At 38.1% G+C, this 18,406-nt stretch overlaps 1 protein-coding gene across 9 annotated transcripts in view; it reads left to right on the forward strand.

Moving 5' to 3' along the window:
* Window positions 1–18,406, forward strand: part of MFN1 (mitofusin 1) — a 47,149-nt gene extending 28,743 nt beyond the window's left edge. For 4 of the 9 annotated variants that reach the window (XM_063621768.1, XM_063621770.1, XM_063621769.1 and 1 more), the window contains exons 11-18: window positions 1,267–1,393; window positions 1,569–1,673; window positions 2,566–2,668; window positions 2,816–3,045; window positions 10,458–10,610; window positions 11,323–11,519; window positions 15,215–15,349; window positions 17,153–18,406. In XM_063621768.1, the coding sequence (XP_063477838.1) occupies window positions 1,267–1,393; window positions 1,569–1,673; window positions 2,566–2,668; window positions 2,816–3,045; window positions 10,458–10,610; window positions 11,323–11,519; window positions 15,215–15,349; window positions 17,153–17,237 (1,135 nt within the window). In that variant the 3' untranslated portion in view covers window positions 17,238–18,406. Of the gene's footprint in view, window positions 1–1,266; window positions 1,394–1,568; window positions 1,674–2,565; window positions 2,669–2,815; window positions 3,046–10,457; window positions 10,611–11,322; window positions 11,520–12,650; window positions 12,773–15,214; window positions 15,350–17,152 lie in introns of all 9 variants that reach the window. The other 5 variants (XM_063621773.1, XM_063621774.1, XM_063621775.1 and 2 more) reach the window with 2 other exon arrangements.

Raw genomic sequence — 18,406 nt, forward strand, 5'->3', positions numbered from 1 at the left:
GCCAGTTGAAGGAAACATAAACGCATCAAAGCTTAAGTCCAAGATGACATAACATTGGAATTTTAAATGTATTTGCTCTTGCAGGGAACAAAGACCCCTTCATGTCCCTGTCTGTTGCTTTATAGTGGTACTTTCTTAGGAATGAATGAAGTTCAAATGCAGAGAACTGCCAGCGTATAAAACGCAAGGATCAGAACCCTGAGTTTGAACTCAGCCCCTGTGTACAGCCTCCGTGTCGCCTCTGTTTAATGAGACTGTGCTGCTATAGCAGTTCCTTCTAGCTCAGTTGCTTTGATGTAGTACCTAAATTTTGGTCTATAAGATTGATTTAATTTTTAAATCAATGTGATAAATCCAGATAAAAACAGTAATTTTTTTAAAATTTTAAAATTTAAAATTACAAAGGTGAAAAAAATACAAAGATTCAAAAGTAAAAAGGGCTTTAGCAGCAAGTTACCATCTTTGTGTAGTTTTACACAGTAATGTGCAATGGTTTGACTCTAACATTAAAAAAAATAAACAGGGTACTATTTTCAATGTTAAAAAATTTCCTCATTAGAATTACTGTTTTTATCTGGATAAAACAGTGATAATTTTTAAAGACATAGGATGTTGAACAAAGTATAGCACAAAGATGTGATTTGAGGATTGTATAATCATAATGCCCTGGGAACTTCTTAAGTAAAAGATCTTCTTAAATGGATCTCAGGTCTTTAGTTTCCTATATCAGCCAGAGGTGAACAAACTTTTTTAACAAAAGATCCAGATAGTAAATATTCTAGGCTTTATGGGCCATAAAGTCTCTTGGAGCTACTCATTTCTACAGTTTTAGAACAAAAGCACCCGTAGATAGATAATAGGTAAATGAATAGGTGTGGCTGTGTTTCAAGAAAACTTTAACAAAAGCTGGCAGCTGGCTAGATTTGGCTTGTAAGGTGCTATATGCTGACCCCTGCTTATTAACTAAAGTCAGTATTGCATTCTGTTTTGCCTGTTCATATCTATGAAGTGTTTGAAGACTTAGAATTCTTATTCATCCTTTCTGGGATTCAGGTGCCACATGGGCAGAGAAATGTGGTTTCTATCAAATCATCTATATACAATACTTTATAAGTGAAATATTACTTGAATCCTTTCAGATGTTACAAGTTTTTTTTTTCCTTGAGTCATACTAATAGATGGTTCAATACATGAATGAGTCCCTTGCTGAAATGCTTTAGGACTTCAGACTACCCTGAACGTTGATTACTCTTTATACTGAAATAGGCATTATTCAGTGGAAGAGAGGGAAGACCAAATTGATAGACTGGACTTTATTCGAAACCAGATGAACCTTTTAACACTGGATGTTAAGAAAAAAATCAAGGAGGTTACCGAGGAGGTGGCAAACAAAGTGGGTAACAGTAGCTTCATGATTAAAATAACATGGATGGAAATTATTTTTGATAATACTAAAAATGTCATTCCTGTTACTTTAAAAGAATGTTTTAAGATTTTTCAATTTAATTTTTTTGAGTAATTGATAATCTTGTTTAATTATTTTAACTCCAAAATTTTCATATTTTCAGGTTGCATGTGCAGTGACAGATGAAATTTGTCGACTGTCTGTTTTGGTTGATGAATTTTGTTCAGAGTTTCATCCTAATCCAGATGTATTAAAAATATATAAAAGTGTAAGTTAAAGTATAGATAAAATTATTCAGAGACAGTTTCTTATTATTCTATACCCTCATTTATTTCATGGTTTGGCATTTCAGTATATCAGTACAAAATGAAACTGTTAGATCTCTTGTGCCCTCTTGTAATAAATGTAAACTGTCTTGTATAAAAAGTAAATAGAAAATTTATACTTAGAATGAGATAAAGATCATTTTAGGACGAGGCACAGTGGCTCATGCCTGTAATCTCAACACTTTGGGAGGCTGAGGTGGGAGGATCACTTGGGCCCCGGAGTTCGAGACCAGCCTGGGCAACATAGTGAGAACTCTAATTTACAAAAAACAGTTAGGCTGGTTGTGGTGGCTCCCACCTGTAATCCCAGCACTTTGGGAGGCTGAGGCAGACGGATCACGAGGTTAGGAGTTCTAGACCAGCCTGACCAACATGGTGAAACCCTGTCTACTAAAAATACAAAAAAAAAATTAACCAGTGGCAGGCGCCTGTAATGCCAGCTACTCGGGAAGCTGAGGCGGGAGAATCGTTTGAAACTGGAAGGCAGAAGTTGCAGTGAGCCAAGATCACACCACTGCACTCCAGCGTGGGCAACAAGAGCAAAACTCTGTCTCAAAAAAAAAATAAAAAATACCCAACCGTGGTGACACGCTCCTATAGTCCCAGTTACTCGGGAGTCTGAGGCAGGAGGATCACTTGAGCCTAGGAGGTCAAGGCTACGGTGAGTCAAGATCAAAGCACTCCAGCCTAGGCAACAAAGCAAGACCCCGTCCCAAAAAAAAAAAAAAAAAAGTCAAAAAGACCATTTTGGCATTTACTGAATTTTTTATGTCTTTATAAAAACTACAGACTTTCTGGAGAAAAAATAATATGGATATTTACCATTGTTAACAGGAATTAAATAAGCACATAGAGGATGGTATGGGAAGAAATTTGGCTCATCGATGCACCAATGAAGTAAACGCCTTAGTGCTTCAGACCCAGCAAGAAATTATTGGTAATATTTATGTCTACAAGGTCATGTCTGGTTTGTTTTTTCATTCATGACTCTGGTAAAGAGCTTATTTTCCTTTAGGCATTCCATTGAAGGTAAAACATTTACCATTCTTTCTTAAAATAAGTGTTGTAATTTTGTTCTTTCTAGAAAATGTGAAGCCATTACTTCCAGCTGGTATACATGATAAACTACATACACTGATCCCTTGCAGGAAATTTGATCTCAGTTATAATCTAAATTACCACAAGTTATGTTCAGATTTTCAAGAGGATATTGCATTTCGTTTTTCCCTGGGCTGGTCTTCCCTTGTACATCGATTTTTGGGCCCTAGAAATGCTCAAAGGGTGCTCCTAGGATTATCAGAGCCTATCTTTCAGGTATGTATCTTTGAATCTACCAATTAAGACTCTCCTTTATTATTTTGTTTATGTGGATTTTCTATAATAAAACTAGCTTTACAAAATCTGCACATTTAAAAGCTAGTATCTGTCTCTTAGAGCCATTTCTGAGGTAGATATTTAGTTTGAGCATCCCCAATCTGAAAATCCTTAAAGGTCCAAAATCAAAAACTTTTGAGTACGGTGACACCACAGGTGGAAAATTTCACACAAGACCTCAATGAGGTCACAGTAAAAACGCAGGCACACAACACACAGTTTATTCAGTGTCCTCAAGGGAAAAAAGACTCAGCCTCCTCTAGCTGCAATATATCTTTTCCACATATGCCCAAATTCCCCCACACAAGCACGCCTATGAAGGGTACTGAAATGGCACATGTGCAGGCCCAATGTACCAACAGCAGGTTCCCCATGATGCCCCACAAGGGGCCAAGACTTCTGTGCATTACCCAGTATGGGCTTCTTTACTTACTCTCTTTTCTCTGGTGTAAAGATACTGTTTAAAAAAAAATTTTTTTTTTTTTTTTGAGTAGGGGTGCATTTGAGACAGAGACTTGCTCTGTGGCTCAGGCTGGATTGCAGTGGCGCAATCTTGGCTCACTGCAATCTCCACCTCCTGGGTTCATGCGATTCTCCTGCCTCAGCCTCTGAAGCAGCTGGGATTACAGGCACCCACCACCACACCCGGCTAATTTTTGTATTTTTAGTAGAGATGGAGTTTCACCACGTTGGCCAGACTGGTCTCGAACTCCTAACCTCAAGTGATCCACCTGCCTCAGCCTCCCAAAGTGTTGGGATTACAGGTGTGAGCCACAGCACCCAGCCTGTTTAAAATGTTTAAAAGGCCTACAGATACCCTTGTGGGTGACATTTATAAGAAAAAGAAGAGGCATTCATTTTTATTTATAGCACATAAATTTAAGCTGTTGAAAAAACTGGACAATAATGTAAGTGAGAAACTTCTTACAGAAGAATGATGTTGGAATGAACATCATATATGACCTAAAAGAAAGAACAACTTTCTTAAAGTTGTTCTTTAGGACTAAACTGTTGAAGTTCCATGCTAAAAATGATGACAGAAGTTAATAAAAAAACAAAAACACTACAGAAAGTTAAAAATGAAGATCTTGATCATGTATTGAAAGAGTGGATCCATCAGCATTGCAGTGAACACGTGCCACTTAAGGACATGCTGATCATGAAATAAACATCTATTAAAATGAACTGAAAATCGAAGGGAACTGTGAGTATTCAATAGGCTGGTTAGAGAAATTTAAGGTAAGATAGCATTAACTTTTCTAAAGGTTTGTGGTGTTAAAGCATCTTGATCACAAAACAGCAGAGAAATTCATTGATGAATTTGCCACGATTGTCTCTGATGAAAATCTGACTCCAGAACAAGTCTATAATGCTGATGAAACATCACTGTTTTGCCATTATTGACCCAGAAAGACACTGACAACAGCTGAGGGGACAGCCCCTACAACAATTAGGGATGTAAAGAACAGAATAACTATGCTGGGATGTGCTAATGCAGCAGGCATAAATGTGAACTTGCTGTGATAGGCAAAAGCTTGTGTCCTCACTGTTTTCAAGGAATGAATTTTTTTACTAGTCCATTATTGTACTAACAAAAAGGCATGGATCCCTAGGGACATCTTTTCTGATTGGTTTCACAAACATTTTATACCAGCAGCTTGTGTGCACTTGCAGGGAACCTAGGCCGGATGATGACTGCAAGATTTTGTTATTCCTTGACAACTATGCTGCTCATCATCTAGCTGAAATTCTCATAAAAAATAATGTTTCATTATTTCAATCTTCTGACCCTTCTGACCAGGGTATTCTAAGATCAATGAGGAGTAAATACAAAAACCTTTTTTGGGCAGCATGCTAGCAGCAGTGAACTGAGGCCTGGGTGTGGAAGGTTTTCAGAAGGAGTTTTGAATGAAAGATGCCATATATGCTGTTGCCAGCACAAGGAGTTTAGGATGAAGGATGCCATATATGCCAGCACTTGGAAGACAGTGACTCAGTTGTATATGCCTGCAGCCTCTGCCTGTCACTACATTTATTGATGATGAGGAGCAAATTGGTGACTTTGAAGTATGTCAAGTGAGCTCCTTATGCAAAAAATAATAGCTTCAGAGTCCATCCATAAGCTGGAAGAAGGATATATCAAAGAAGTGTTTAACATTGATAATGAGGCTTCAGTTGTTCATTCATTAACTGATGGCAAAATAGCTAAAATGCTTCTAAATCAAGGTGATTATGATAATGGTGATAATGAAGATGATTTCATTGACCTCGCAGAACAACTGCCTATAGGCAGCATGGTGATGGGCTTATTGAAGCACTAGAGCAGCATATATTCATAACAGAACAAGAAATAAGTTTATAAAATCAAGGAGAGACTTCAACAAAAACTATTGTTAAAGAGGCAAGTAGGTGGTACTGCAGGAAACATTTTAAAAGGCCATTCAGCAGAATGTCTTATTATGCCGAGAGGACCCACTTCTTAGTCCCTCAACTGCTTCTGATGTTTCTTCTCACCTAACAAAGTACTGTGTACAGGAACTTTGTAATCAAAACATAGCATTGTAGGTAGAGACTGAAAGCCTGCCATTCTTGCTGTTTAACAGCTGACACAGGTGTTCTGTTGATGCTACTGTGCTGCTTAGTTTGAATATGTTATTTTTCACTGTTATTAGTGGTGTGTCTTATATTTTTACTATTACGTTCCTTTGTGTGAATCAGTGTAAGAAAATGATTGCTTGTCAGTAGTATATAAATTGAATCAAGAATGATGGTGATGCCAAACAACCATAAGAGTGTTCACATGGGTGGCTGACATAGCAACACCTGTGTTTTCTGATGAGTCAATGTACACAACCTTTGTTTCATGCCCAAAATTATTTAAATATTGGATAAAATTACCTTCAGGCTATGCATATAAGGTATATGAAGCATAAAGGAATTTTGTGTTTGGACTTGGGTCCCATCCTCAAGATAGCTCATTATATCTATGAAATATTCAAAAATCCAAAAAAATCTGAAATCTGAAACACTTCTGGTCCCAAGCATTTTAGATAAGGGACACTCAACCTGTAGTATGCTTAAGGGAAAGCTTATCCTAAAGCTTACGTCCAATACTGTTGCAGGTGGTGCTACATTCATTTTTGAAACATTTCTGTTTTCTTAAAAGATTTGGTTTTCACATTTCAAATAAATTAGAATAAATATAAGCATTTTTTTAAATTTTTTTTTATTATACTTTAAGTTCTAGGGTACATGTGCACAACATGCAGGTTTGTTACATATGTATACATGTGCCATGTTAGTGTGCTGCACCCGTTAACTCATCATTTACGTTAGGTATATCTCCTAATGCTATCCCTCCCCGCTCCTCCCACCCCACAACAGGCCCCGGTGTGTGATGTTCCCCTTCCTGTGTCCAGGTGTTCTCATTGTTGTTTTTTTTTTGTTTTTTTTTTTTTTTGAGATGGAGTCTCGCTCTGTCGCCCAGGCTGGAGTGCAGTGGCGCGATCTCGGCTCACTGCAAGCTCCGCCTCCCGGGTTCACGCCATTCTCCTGCCTCAGCCTCCGGAGTAGCTGGGACTACAGGCGCCTGCCACCGCGCCCGGCTAATTTTTTGTATTTTTTTTAGTAGAGACGGGGTTTCACTGTGGTCTCGATCTCCTGACCTCATGATCCACCCGCCTCGGCCTCCCAAAGTGCTGGGATTACAGGCGTGAGCCACTGCGCCCAGCCTATTCTCATTGTTCAATTCCCACCTATGAGTGAGAACATGCAGTGTTTGGTTTTTTGTCCTTGAGATAGTTTGCTGAGAATGATGGTTTCCAGCTTCATCCATGTCCCTACAAAGGACATGAACTCATCCTTTTTTGTGGCTGCATAGTATTCCATGGTGTATATGTGCCACATTTTCTTAATCCAGTCTATCATTGTTGGACATTTGGGTTAGTTCCAAGTCTTTGCTATTATGAGTAGTGCTGCAATAAACATACGTGTGCATGTGTCTTTATAGCAGCATGATTTATAATCCTTTGGGTATATACCCAGTAATGGGATGGCTGGGTGAAATGGTATTTCTAGTTCTAGATCCCTGAGGAATTGCCACACTGTCTTCCACAATGGTTGAACTAGTTTACAGTCCCACCAACAGTGTAAAAGTGTTCCTATTTCTCTACATCCTCTCCAGCACCTGTTGTTTCCTGACTTTTTAATGATCACCATTCTAACTGGTGTGAGATGATATCTCATTGTGGTTTTGATTTGCATTTCTCTGATGGCCAGTGATGATGAGCATTTTATCATGTGTCTTTTGGCTTCATAAACGTCTTCTTTTGAGAAGTTTCTGTTCATATCCTTCATCCACTTTTTGATGGGGTTGTTTGTTTTTGTCTTGTAAATTTGAGTTGTCTGTAGATTCTGGATATTAGCCCTTTGTCAGATGAGTAGGTTGCAAAAATTTTCTCCCATTGTGTAGGTTGCCTGTTCACTCTGATGGTAGTTTCTTTTGCTGTGCAGAAGCTCTTTAGTTTAATTAGATCTCATTCATCAATTTTGGCTTTTGTTGCCATTGCTTTTGGTGTTTTAGACATGGAGTCCTTGCCCATGCCTATGTCCTGAATGGTATTGCCTAGGTTTTCTTCTAGGGTTTTTATGGTTTTAGGTCTAACATTTAAGTCTTTAATCCATCTTGAATTAATTTTTGTATAAGGTGTAAGGAAGGGATCCAGTTTCAGCTTTCTACATATGGCTAGCCAGTTTTCCCAGCACCGTTTGCTAAATAGGGAATCCTTTCCCCATTTCTTATTTTTGTCAAGTTTGTCAAAGATCAGATAGTTGTGGATCTGTGGTATTATTTCTGAGGGCTCTGTTCCGTTCCATTGGTCTATATTTCTGTTTTGGTACCAGTACCATGCTGTTTTGTTTACTGTAGCCTTGTAGTATAGTTTGAAGTCAGGTAGTGTGATGCCTCCAGCTTTGTTCTTTTGGTTTAGGATTGACTTGGCGATGCGGGCTCTTTTTTGGTTCCATATGAACTTTAAAGTAGTTTTTTCCAATTCTGTGAAGAAAGTCATTGGTAGCTTGATGGGGATGGCATTGAATCTATAAATTACCTTGGGCAGTATGGCCATTTTCACGATACTGATTCTTCCTATCCATGAGCATGGAATGTTCTTCCATTTCTCCCATTCACAATTGCTTCAAAGAGAGTAAAATACCTAGGAATCCAACTTACAAAGGATTCAAAGGACCTCTTCAAGGAGAACTACACACCACTGCTCATCAAAATAAAAGAGAATACAAGCATTTTAAAAGAAAAACTTAAAAAAATTTATCAATTCAGTAAGTTTTTAGGAAATTTGTGAAATTGTAAAACCATCACCACAATTTAGTTTTGGTTTTTGTCACCTCAAAGCTGTCTTACTCATTTGTAGTCAATTATGACTTCCATCTCCAGCCTCACCACTAATCTTTTTTTTTTTTTTTTTTTTTTGAGACGGAGTCTCGCTCTGTCGCCCAGGCTGGAGTGCAGTGGCGCAATCTCGGCTCACTGCAAGCTCCGCCTCCTGGGTTCACGCCATTCTCCTGCCTCAGCCTCTCCAAGTAGCTAGGACTACAGGCGCCCGCCACCACACCCGGCTAATTTTTTGTATTTTTTTAGTAGAGACGGGGTTTCACCGTGGTCTCGATCTCCTGACCTCGTGATCCGCCCGCCTCGGCCTCCCAAAGTGCTGGGATTACAAGCGTGAGCCACCGCGCCCGGCAAGCCTCACCACTAATCTGCCTTCTGTTTATGGATTTGCCCTTTCTGGACGTTTCCTATAAATGCAATCATATAAAATGTGACCTTATGTGACTGGTTTCTTTCACTTAGTATAATGTTTTCAAGGTTTATCATCATGGTATCAGTGTTGTAGGATGTATCAGTACTTCATTTCTTATTACGGCTGAGGAATATTCCATTACAGATACAACACTATCCATTCATTAGTTGATGGACATTAGGGTAGTTTGTAGTTTTTGGCTATTATGAATACTGCTATAAATATTCATGCACATGTTTTTTATGTGGACATGTGTTTTCATTTCTCTTGAGTATATACTTAGGTTCTAGTGGGTATAGAGTAGTATTTCATTGTAGGTTTGATTTGCATTTCCCTAAAGACCAATGATTTTAAAAATCTTTTTTGTGTGCTCACTAGCCATTTGTGTATCTTCTTTTGTGAAATGTCTATTCAAAGCTTTTACCTATTTTTAAATTATTTGGGTCCCATAGAGTTGCAGAATTTCTTTGCATATTCTGGATCAAATCCTTTCTCACATATATGATTTCCAAACGTGTTTTTTATTTGTTTTTTTATTTTTTGAGACAAGGACTTGCTCTGCCCAGGCTGGAGTATGGTGGCGTGATCACAGTTCACTGCCACCTCTGCTTCCAAGGAGCTGGGACCACAGGCATGTGCCACCACACGTAGCTAATTTAAAAAAATTTTTTGTAGACACAAGGTCTCACTGTGCTGGGCAGGCTGGTTTCAAACTCCTGGTCTCAAGCTATCCTCCTGCCTTGGCCTCCCAGAGTGCTGGGACTACAGGCATAAGTCACCGCACCCAGCCCCAAATATATTTCTCTTGCCTGTGGCTGTGTGTTTTGAAGTTTAAGAGGTTTTTATTTTGAAGTCCTTCTTTTTTTTTTTTTTTTTTTTTTTGAGATGGAGTCTCGCTCTGTCGCCCAGGCTGGAGTGCAGTGGTGCAATCTCGGCTTACTGCAAGCTCCGCCTCCCGGGTTCATGCCATTCTCCTGCCTCAGACTCCCAAGTAGCTTGGACTACAGGCATCCGCCACCTCGCTGGGATAATTTTTTTTTTTTTTTTTGTATTTTTAGTAGAGATGGGGTTTCACCATGTTAGCCAGGATGGTCTCAATCTCCTGACCTTGAGATCCGTCCACCTCGGCCTCCCAAAGTGCTGGGATTACAGGCGTGAGCCACCATGCCTGGCCGAAGTCCTTTTTTTTTTTAGTTTATCATTTTTTGTTGTTGTTTCAAGGATTGTGCTTTTGTTGTTAGTTTTTTTAAAAACACAATTTGTTCCTCTTGAGAGTTGAGTGCCTACTGTTACATTTAGACCCCATTGTATATTATGAAAATTTATTATTGTTCATGATATCATTGGTCGATATTGTAGATAAGAATTTCCAAATTATTTTTATTTTCTACATATATTTGTGGTGTACTCATCATTTAGGGTAATTTTTTGCTCATAGATTTGTTACTGTAATTTTAAAGAGTTTTATAAAGATAAATTTAATTTATAGTTGTTTAAGTGTAATCTTTTTTTCCTTTTTCTTTTTTTTGGCAGCTCCCTAGATCTTTAGCTTCTACTCCCACTGCTCCTACCACTCCAGCAACGCCAGATAATGCATCACAGGAAGAACTCATGATTCCATTAGTAACAGGATTGGCGTCCCTTACATCTAGAACTTCTGTGGGCATCATTATTGTTGGAGGAGTGGTAAGAAACATTACTTTTAGTATAATTAAAATTGAAATGTTTGCAAGGTTGCCTATTAGCTCACAAAAGAAAAGGTATACAGTATTTACTTCTGTTTATAGGCTCTGTAAAATAGTATGAAAATTTGCAGGTTAAAAGTAGTGAATTAAATATCACAAGTTTCATCTTAAATTTTTTAAAAACATACATCTTTAGGAATGAACTGTCACCACCTAGCTGGTCTTTAATACTTCCTAAGCATTTTCACATCACAGCACACAAAGAAATATTGGTATATTGGGGTAATAAGAAAACCCCAGGTGCCCTATCTAGCCTTCTGAATATCAAGGGGATCTGTCTTAAGTATTAAATGTTATTTTTAGTAGTAGTTCTTATTTGTTTCTTAAAAAAATGTCTATCATTAACAGCATAGATATACTTGTTTTGGTTTTTGAAAGGTCTGACCTACAGTATTTAACATCGTTTTATTTTTGAGATACATTGAATCAGTTTATCAAATCTGGCAGCTTATAAAGCTCTCCCTTATTTGTGTGCTGATCCCTTTTAAGCCTGATTGATTTCTGGTAACTTCAGGTTTTCTCATGGAGAAGGAATATACATTTTTAGAAAATGTATCTAACTCAAAGATCCATAGGAAACTAAAATGCTTTTAAATGTACTCTCCAAAGTGGTGTTTTTCCTTCTCAGACTAAGCTATGACTTTATCTTACAGATTTGGAAAACTATAGGCTGGAAACTCCTATCTGTTTCATTAACTATGTATGGAGCTTTGTATCTTTATGAAAGACTGAGCTGGACCACCCGTGCCAAGGAGCGAGCCTTTAAACAGCAGTTTGTAAACTATGCAACTGAAAAACTGAAGATGATTGTTAGCTCCACGAGTGCAAACTGCAGTCACCAAGTAAAACGGTAAGTTGAAAGGTGCATCTTTCCTTTAAAAAAAAGCTACTGAAATATGACATACATGCAGAAAAAGCACAAAATAAGTGTGCTGCTCAAAGAATTATCACAAAATGAACATGTTTCGTGATGGCCATAAATGAGAAAAAATAGAACAATACTAAACCTCACTGCTGCCCTTTCTCCTTCCTAATCACTATTCTTCTTTCCATTCTCCTGATAGATTAGGTTGAACATTAGAAAATTGGTAGATAGGAACTCTCAAGAACTCTGGAGGGGTTCAAAAACATAGTTCTTAATTTTTTTTTTGTTTTTTTTTGTTTGTTTGTTTTTTCAGAGATAGGGTCTCTGTCGCCCAGGCTGGAGGGCAGTGGTGCAATCATGGCTCACTGCAGCCTCAAATCTTGGGCTCAAGTGATCTTACTGCCTCAGCCTCCCGAGTAGCTGGGACCACAGGTGTGTGCCACCACACCAGGATAATTTTTTAATTTTTTTTTTTTTTTTTTGAGACAGGGTCTCAATATGTTGCCCGGGTTGGTCTTGACCTCCTGTGCTCAAGTAATCCTCCCTCCTCAAGCCTCCTGAGTAGCTGGGATTATGGGCATGAGCCATGCCCAACTCAAAAGATCTTCAGCAGACCTATTCTAAATTTATGTACCTGGCTGGGCAAGGTGGCTCACGCCTATAATCCCAGCACATTGGGAGGCTGAGGCAGGCGGATCACTTGAGGTCGGGAGTTCGAGAACAGCCTGGCCAACATGGTGAAACCCCATCTCTACTAAAAATACAAAAATTAGCCGGGAGTGGTAGCACATGCCTGTAATCTCAGCTAGTTGGGAGGCTGAGGCACGAGAATCACTTGACCCTGGAAGGCAGAGGTTGTAGTGAGCCCAGATCGCATCACTGAACTCCAGCCTGGGCGACAGAGTGATAGACTATGTCTCAAAAATAAATAATTGCCCTTAAGATATTTGTGGTTTCTTTTTTTTTTTTTTTTTTTCCGAGATGGAGTCTCAGTCACCCAGGCTGGAGTGCAATGACACAATCTCGGCTCACTGCAACCTCCACCTCCCTCATTCAAGTGAGTAGCTGGCGCGTGCCACCACACCCAGCTAATTTTTTTTTTTTTTTTTTTTTGAGATGGAGTCTCACTCTGTCACCCAGGCTGGAGTGCAGTGGCACGATCTCAGCTCACCGGAACCTCCGCCTCCCAGGTTCAAGCAATTCTCCTGCCTCAGCCTCCCGAGTAGCTGGGACTACAGGTACATGCCACTACACCTGGCTAATTTTTTTGTGTATTTTTCATAGAGATGGGGTTTTCACCATGTTGGCCAGGATGGTCTCTATCTCCTGACCTCATGATCCACTCGCTTCGGCCTCCCTAAGTGCTGGGATTACAGGCATGAGCCTCCACGCCCAGCCCCTTGCCCAGCTAATTTTTTTGTGTATTTTTTTTTTTGAGACGGAGTCTCGCTCTTTCACCCAGGCTGGAGTGCAGTGGCGCGATCTCGGCTCACTGCAGGCCCCGCCCCCCGGGATTCACACCATTCTCCTGCCTCAGCCTCCCGCGTAGCTGGGACTACAGGCGCCTGCCACCTCGCCCGGCTAATTTTTTGTATTTTTAGTAGAGACGGGGTTTCACCATGTTAGCCAGGATGGTCTCGATCTCCTGACCTCTTGATCCGCCCGCCTCGGCCTCCCAAAGTGCTGGGATTACAGGCGTGAGCCACCACGCCCGGCCGTGTATTTTTTTTTTAGTAGAGCCAGGGTTTCACCATGTTGGCCAGGCTGATCTTGAACTGCTGACCTCAAGTGATCCACCTGCCTTGGCCTCCCAAAGTGTTGGGATTGCAGGCGTGAGCCACTGCGCCCAGCCAGATCTTTGTGGTTTCTTAATAAAGAAAACTGAATGAATAGAGGTAGCCTGGCCAAGCAGTCTAAGAAAACTGAATGAATTCTTAGCATTGAACAAATGAACTTAATGGTAGGTAGACTCCTGATTTCATGGTGAATGTAATGTATTTTTGCTCTCACCGTTCAAATTTATAAGTTAAATGCTATTTTATTTTTAGATCTCAGGAGAATTTTATTATAACATAAACCTAAGTCCACCCGGTTTCTGCTTTTATGCAACTTAAATATTTGTTTCATTCATATGGTAAAAATATATAGAACTCCAGTCAAGTCAGGGTACAATATTCTGTATTTGGATGCCTCTGAGAGCAGAATTTTAAAATTCTTTCAGTTCAAGATAACTTCAGTTTAATGGAAGAAACTAACATTTACATAATTATAATACAAAGTGAGAGTGATAAATATAAGAGAAAGATAAACTATTATCATGAGGCAAGGCTGTACAAGTTACTTAAATCATGAAGGATAGTAGATCAATAAAGGTTTCCTAGAGGAGATGTGTAGCATATGAGATTAGAACATGCCATTTCGGAAGATCAGATGGAGACAACAATTCAAATCAAAAACAAGAAGGTAAGGGGAAAGGAATGCATTCAAGGACATGAAGAGAAATATTCAGTGTGGCATATGTGTATCTAAGCTGTGTACATACATTCAGGTATAGACTTCATAGCAGGATGTGGCCTTGTCTATGTGTAGATTGGGGTTTGGATAATTAGGAATTTTGAGAGTGATGTCAACACTTAGCTCTAGAACAGATAACTTTGCAGTAGTATTTGAAATTGTTTAGACTCAGGAGACAGGAATTGCAGGAACAGTAAACTGTTTCAGATACAAAATCAGAGTCTGAACTAACAGTTAATAATTGTAGAGAATGGTTACCAGGAGACTGCAAATTTGAGGAATTTGTTCATTCATTCATTCGTTGACAAAATTTTTTGAGCCTCTATTTTATCTAATATTTAATTTATATTGAGGATGAGTTTAAGGATCCTTTAAGGATCATCTAAGTAAGATACTTGGACATCCAAAGAATCAACTGAAATTCATATAAATAAAAACAAAGTTAATGTAGCTTTCCATGCATTGATTATCAAACATTTATTAATTGCCTCCCATGCAGCAATTCACGCTAGGGGTTATGGGAAATAAAAACTTGACTTGATTCTCTTTCTTAGAAGACTTTGCATGTTAATGGAGGCAACCTCAAATAATTTCTCAGTTAAAATGAACTAAGTAAATATTTAATATTTAACAAACTATTAAAAGAATGACACATGCTTCATCTGTCTAATACTGGGATTTGGTGGAATGGGAAGAGGTATGCTCCCATTTAAAAATATAATGTTTGCCAAAGTTAATATATGAATTAGCCCTCAAATATAACCCTTTGATTCTAGAAATATTGTTAAATTTTGCTACAGTTTAAAGTATTTTTGCCTGTGTCACAAAAGTGCATGGAATTCTTTTTCTGTTCTTGGTAATACCTTACTCTACGCAGGGTCCCAAGCATGAGTAAGGTTTATTGTGCTTCTGAAGAAACACACCCGTCTTTTGTCTTTATGTAGCTTATTCATGTTCACAGCCATATAGCAGAGGTAATATCGTCTCTTGAGCCAGGATAAAATGCAGCCCACTAGTGCCGTATCTTCCCTCTTACCATTCTTAGTGTTCTGATTCCTTATAGTTTAGAAGTTTTTTAAAACTTGTGTTCTTTTTATGTGAGCTTTAAATTAAAGCTTATTCATTTTTGAAGACCTTTATGACTGCTTCTAAATTTTTATTTTAAGACAAATGGCTACCACTTTTGCTCGCCTGTGCCAACAAGTTGATATTATTCAAAAACAACTGGAAGAAGAAATTGCTAGATTACTCAAAGAAATAGATCAGTTGGAGAAAATACAAAACAATTCAAAGCTCTTGAGGTATTTAAACCTTTCTTCTCAATAATTTGAACATGTACTGGTCTCCTTACAAAATATGTAAAATTATTAATGAATTTGTATTCATACCTAATAGCTTTTTGTGTTGGTTTAAATGAGAATCTTCCATATCTAATTCCATGTGGTTTGCAGTTTCACCGAAGGCTAATTGCAACAAGAAAAGAAATCTGAATCGAAAGGAACTTTATAGATCGAAATTTACTCTTCGTTAGGCTGTATTAGTCCCTTTCAGAACAGAAGTTGTATAATTAAAAGTGAGTTTTTAGTTGTGTATGTCCAAGACCCATAACATCTGTTTTCATGGGGGACTATTGATTATGTATACTTAAATCATAAAACAAAAGTAAGATTTCCTGATAAAATGTGGATTTCTGGTTTGATATGTTCCTTATATATTATTCAGGGTCTAATAAAATCTGCTTTTGGGGACAAGACCGAAAGTGTCACCATTCGGTCTGTAGTTGGAAATTCTTACTCAGTGCTTAAGAACTTAACTTTCAGCTTTCTTACTTTTGTTTACCCATTAGCTGGCTTGTCAGAATGTCTTGGAAGAACCATTAAACCTCATTTAGTCCCTGCTGTTACTTCTAGGACACATGCTACACAAAATTGCCTGTGTAAGAACAGCTTAGTAGTCAGTGTTTACAAATTGGAGGGACTGTCTTTGTGACCTGGATTTTGGGGCATGTACTTAAAACACCCATAGTAGTGATTATCTATCCATAGTGTCTTCATCTGACCAACATACGTGTTCATTGTACCTTAGTTTCAAAATCTCTGGAAAAGATGAGTGCCTATCACTTAGATATTTCCAGCCTCACCCACCCATGTGAATTGTATGTATTCGATTGCTCCTATTTTAAGTCAGCTCATCCCGTATATACCTTTCAAATTTGGTGAAACTGTGCAGTAGAAATTGGTTTTTTGTCTTAACCTAGGTAAGTTTTTGTGGTTTTCTGGTTTTGATTTATTCAGCTTTTGAAAGAGGAATACCTAGGTAAGTTTTTAAATAGTATTTCATTTTGTTATAATAAAACAAATGATAAAATAGATTATTGGCATTAGTCATGTAGCTTTCTGATTTGGGCAAGACTGGCTTGAATAAGTATGAATATTTTTGTTCTGCTAATTAATCATTTTTCTAATAGAAGAAAGTTAAAAAAAACAAATACCATAATACTTGGAATTTCCATTTTTTACTAGATTAGGCTCAGCCATTTGGATAGAATTTAATGTGCTAATGCTGCAGGAGAGCTACCTCAAGAAATATATACAGTAGAGTTCAGAGCTGATGTACGCTTCACTTATATGACCTGAAGCATATGCACGCAGGAATAAAGTAAAACAAGACCCTCCCCACTCCATAATGGAGAGAGAGAGCCCACTCAATGAATATGTGCCCTGGCATAGTGTGAGAGTGGGAAACAAATCTGTTTGTCTATCAGTTTTAGTTCCAGTTTTCCTCTCGTGGGCATTTGGCTGCATCGAGGATGAATCTAGTGTTTAAAGGAAATATTTTTGGTATGCCATTACCGCTGTAACATCTGCTACTTTCCTTGTATGTCCATAAGAAACATTCTGTATTTTGTGCATTATTTAAAGGGAATTTGCAAGCATAGTCATGCCTCTGGGTAACTTAGGATATCCCGTGTAAGATATGATTCCACTGTCTGTTATGCTTTTCGTCGTTTATTATTAAAGTTTTTGTCTTTTAATAATGGATGGAATGCATTTTTCTCCTTGATCTTTATGGTAATTAGATTGGTGTTTTATTTTTTTAATTAGAAATAAAGCTGTTCAACTTGAAAATGAGCTGGAGAATTTTACTGAGCAGTTTCTACCTTCAAGCAATGAAGAATCCGAACAGTAGAGCTTGCTTTGGTGACCATGATAGGAGGAAACGAAACTTGTAAGATTGGGACAGTTGTCATTTTTATGAAATTACTTTAAATATGAATTGTACTAACTGTACCTAAATAGCAAAGCCCTGTGGAGATTCTGGTAATGACCTATCTATCTCGGGTTATGTGTATTTTTGAAGAGTGTTATGTCCTTAGTTTTAATTTTGGGTAAAGAAAAGGCTAAAATCATGAATTAGTTACAAGCAACAGTACCAACTTATGTGACCCCTGAGGGGTGGGGCCGTGAGCTCTTAATTTGTTTTTGATTCTGAAAAAACTCTGCTTCCTGGCATCCAGGAGTTAGAGATTGAGCCTTTCATCTTCTTTCTCAAAACTAGTTTTTGATGCTGTCTTTCATGGGCATAGTCACTTTTTCATTTAGTAAATCGCATTGCTGGAACCACCAAGGAGTGTGGAATGTCCTTGAGTGTATTATTTATGCAAGTTACAGTCACTTTGCCATCATGGCAGCTATGTGAACCACTAATAAATGTGCTGTTTTTACTTTTTATTCCCATGAAAACTGATGTAAAACAGGATAAAGGCTTGTTATAGTCACTTATAAGTATCTGGTCTAAGTAATTTCTTTAGATGTTTCTAAAGAAACATTTTCAGCTTTGCTCCCATTATGATTCCAATAAGGAAAGCTTTCCTAGTGCAATTTTAGGAGTAAAGTTTGAAGAGATAAAAATAGCCAAAGATAGGAGAGGTCTGAATTTTGAATGATAAACAGTGATGTTTTAAAAAAGCTGTTCTTCAGGAGGCATTTGCCTAGGATATTGCTGGATTATACCCCATTGGAGGCTTTTAATTTTATTTGTATGAATTTTCCAGGATTTCATTAAAAATTATTACTGTATTTTTTACCTCAATGAAAGATTTTGGGTTCAAATATCTTTCTGTATTAAAAGCTGATTGAGTCTGTACATATGTAAATTATGCCTAGTGGAGGTTCTGTTGACTTTCTTCCCCACTGTGGAAGAGGCCAGTTTTGCCTCCATTTGCACATTCATTTCAGTTATTTCTGATCCATAAATGTAACGTTACTTTACAAAATTCTTCCTTGAGCTGGTGGAAATGCCTCACCAGTTTCCTCTTTAATGAATCAAATAAAATCTTTAACTGATGTTTAAAAAAA

This window comes from Symphalangus syndactylus, chromosome 17 (genome assembly GCF_028878055.3).
Source record: "Symphalangus syndactylus isolate Jambi chromosome 17, NHGRI_mSymSyn1-v2.1_pri, whole genome shotgun sequence".
Classification (NCBI taxonomy): domain Eukaryota; kingdom Metazoa; phylum Chordata; class Mammalia; order Primates; family Hylobatidae; genus Symphalangus; species Symphalangus syndactylus.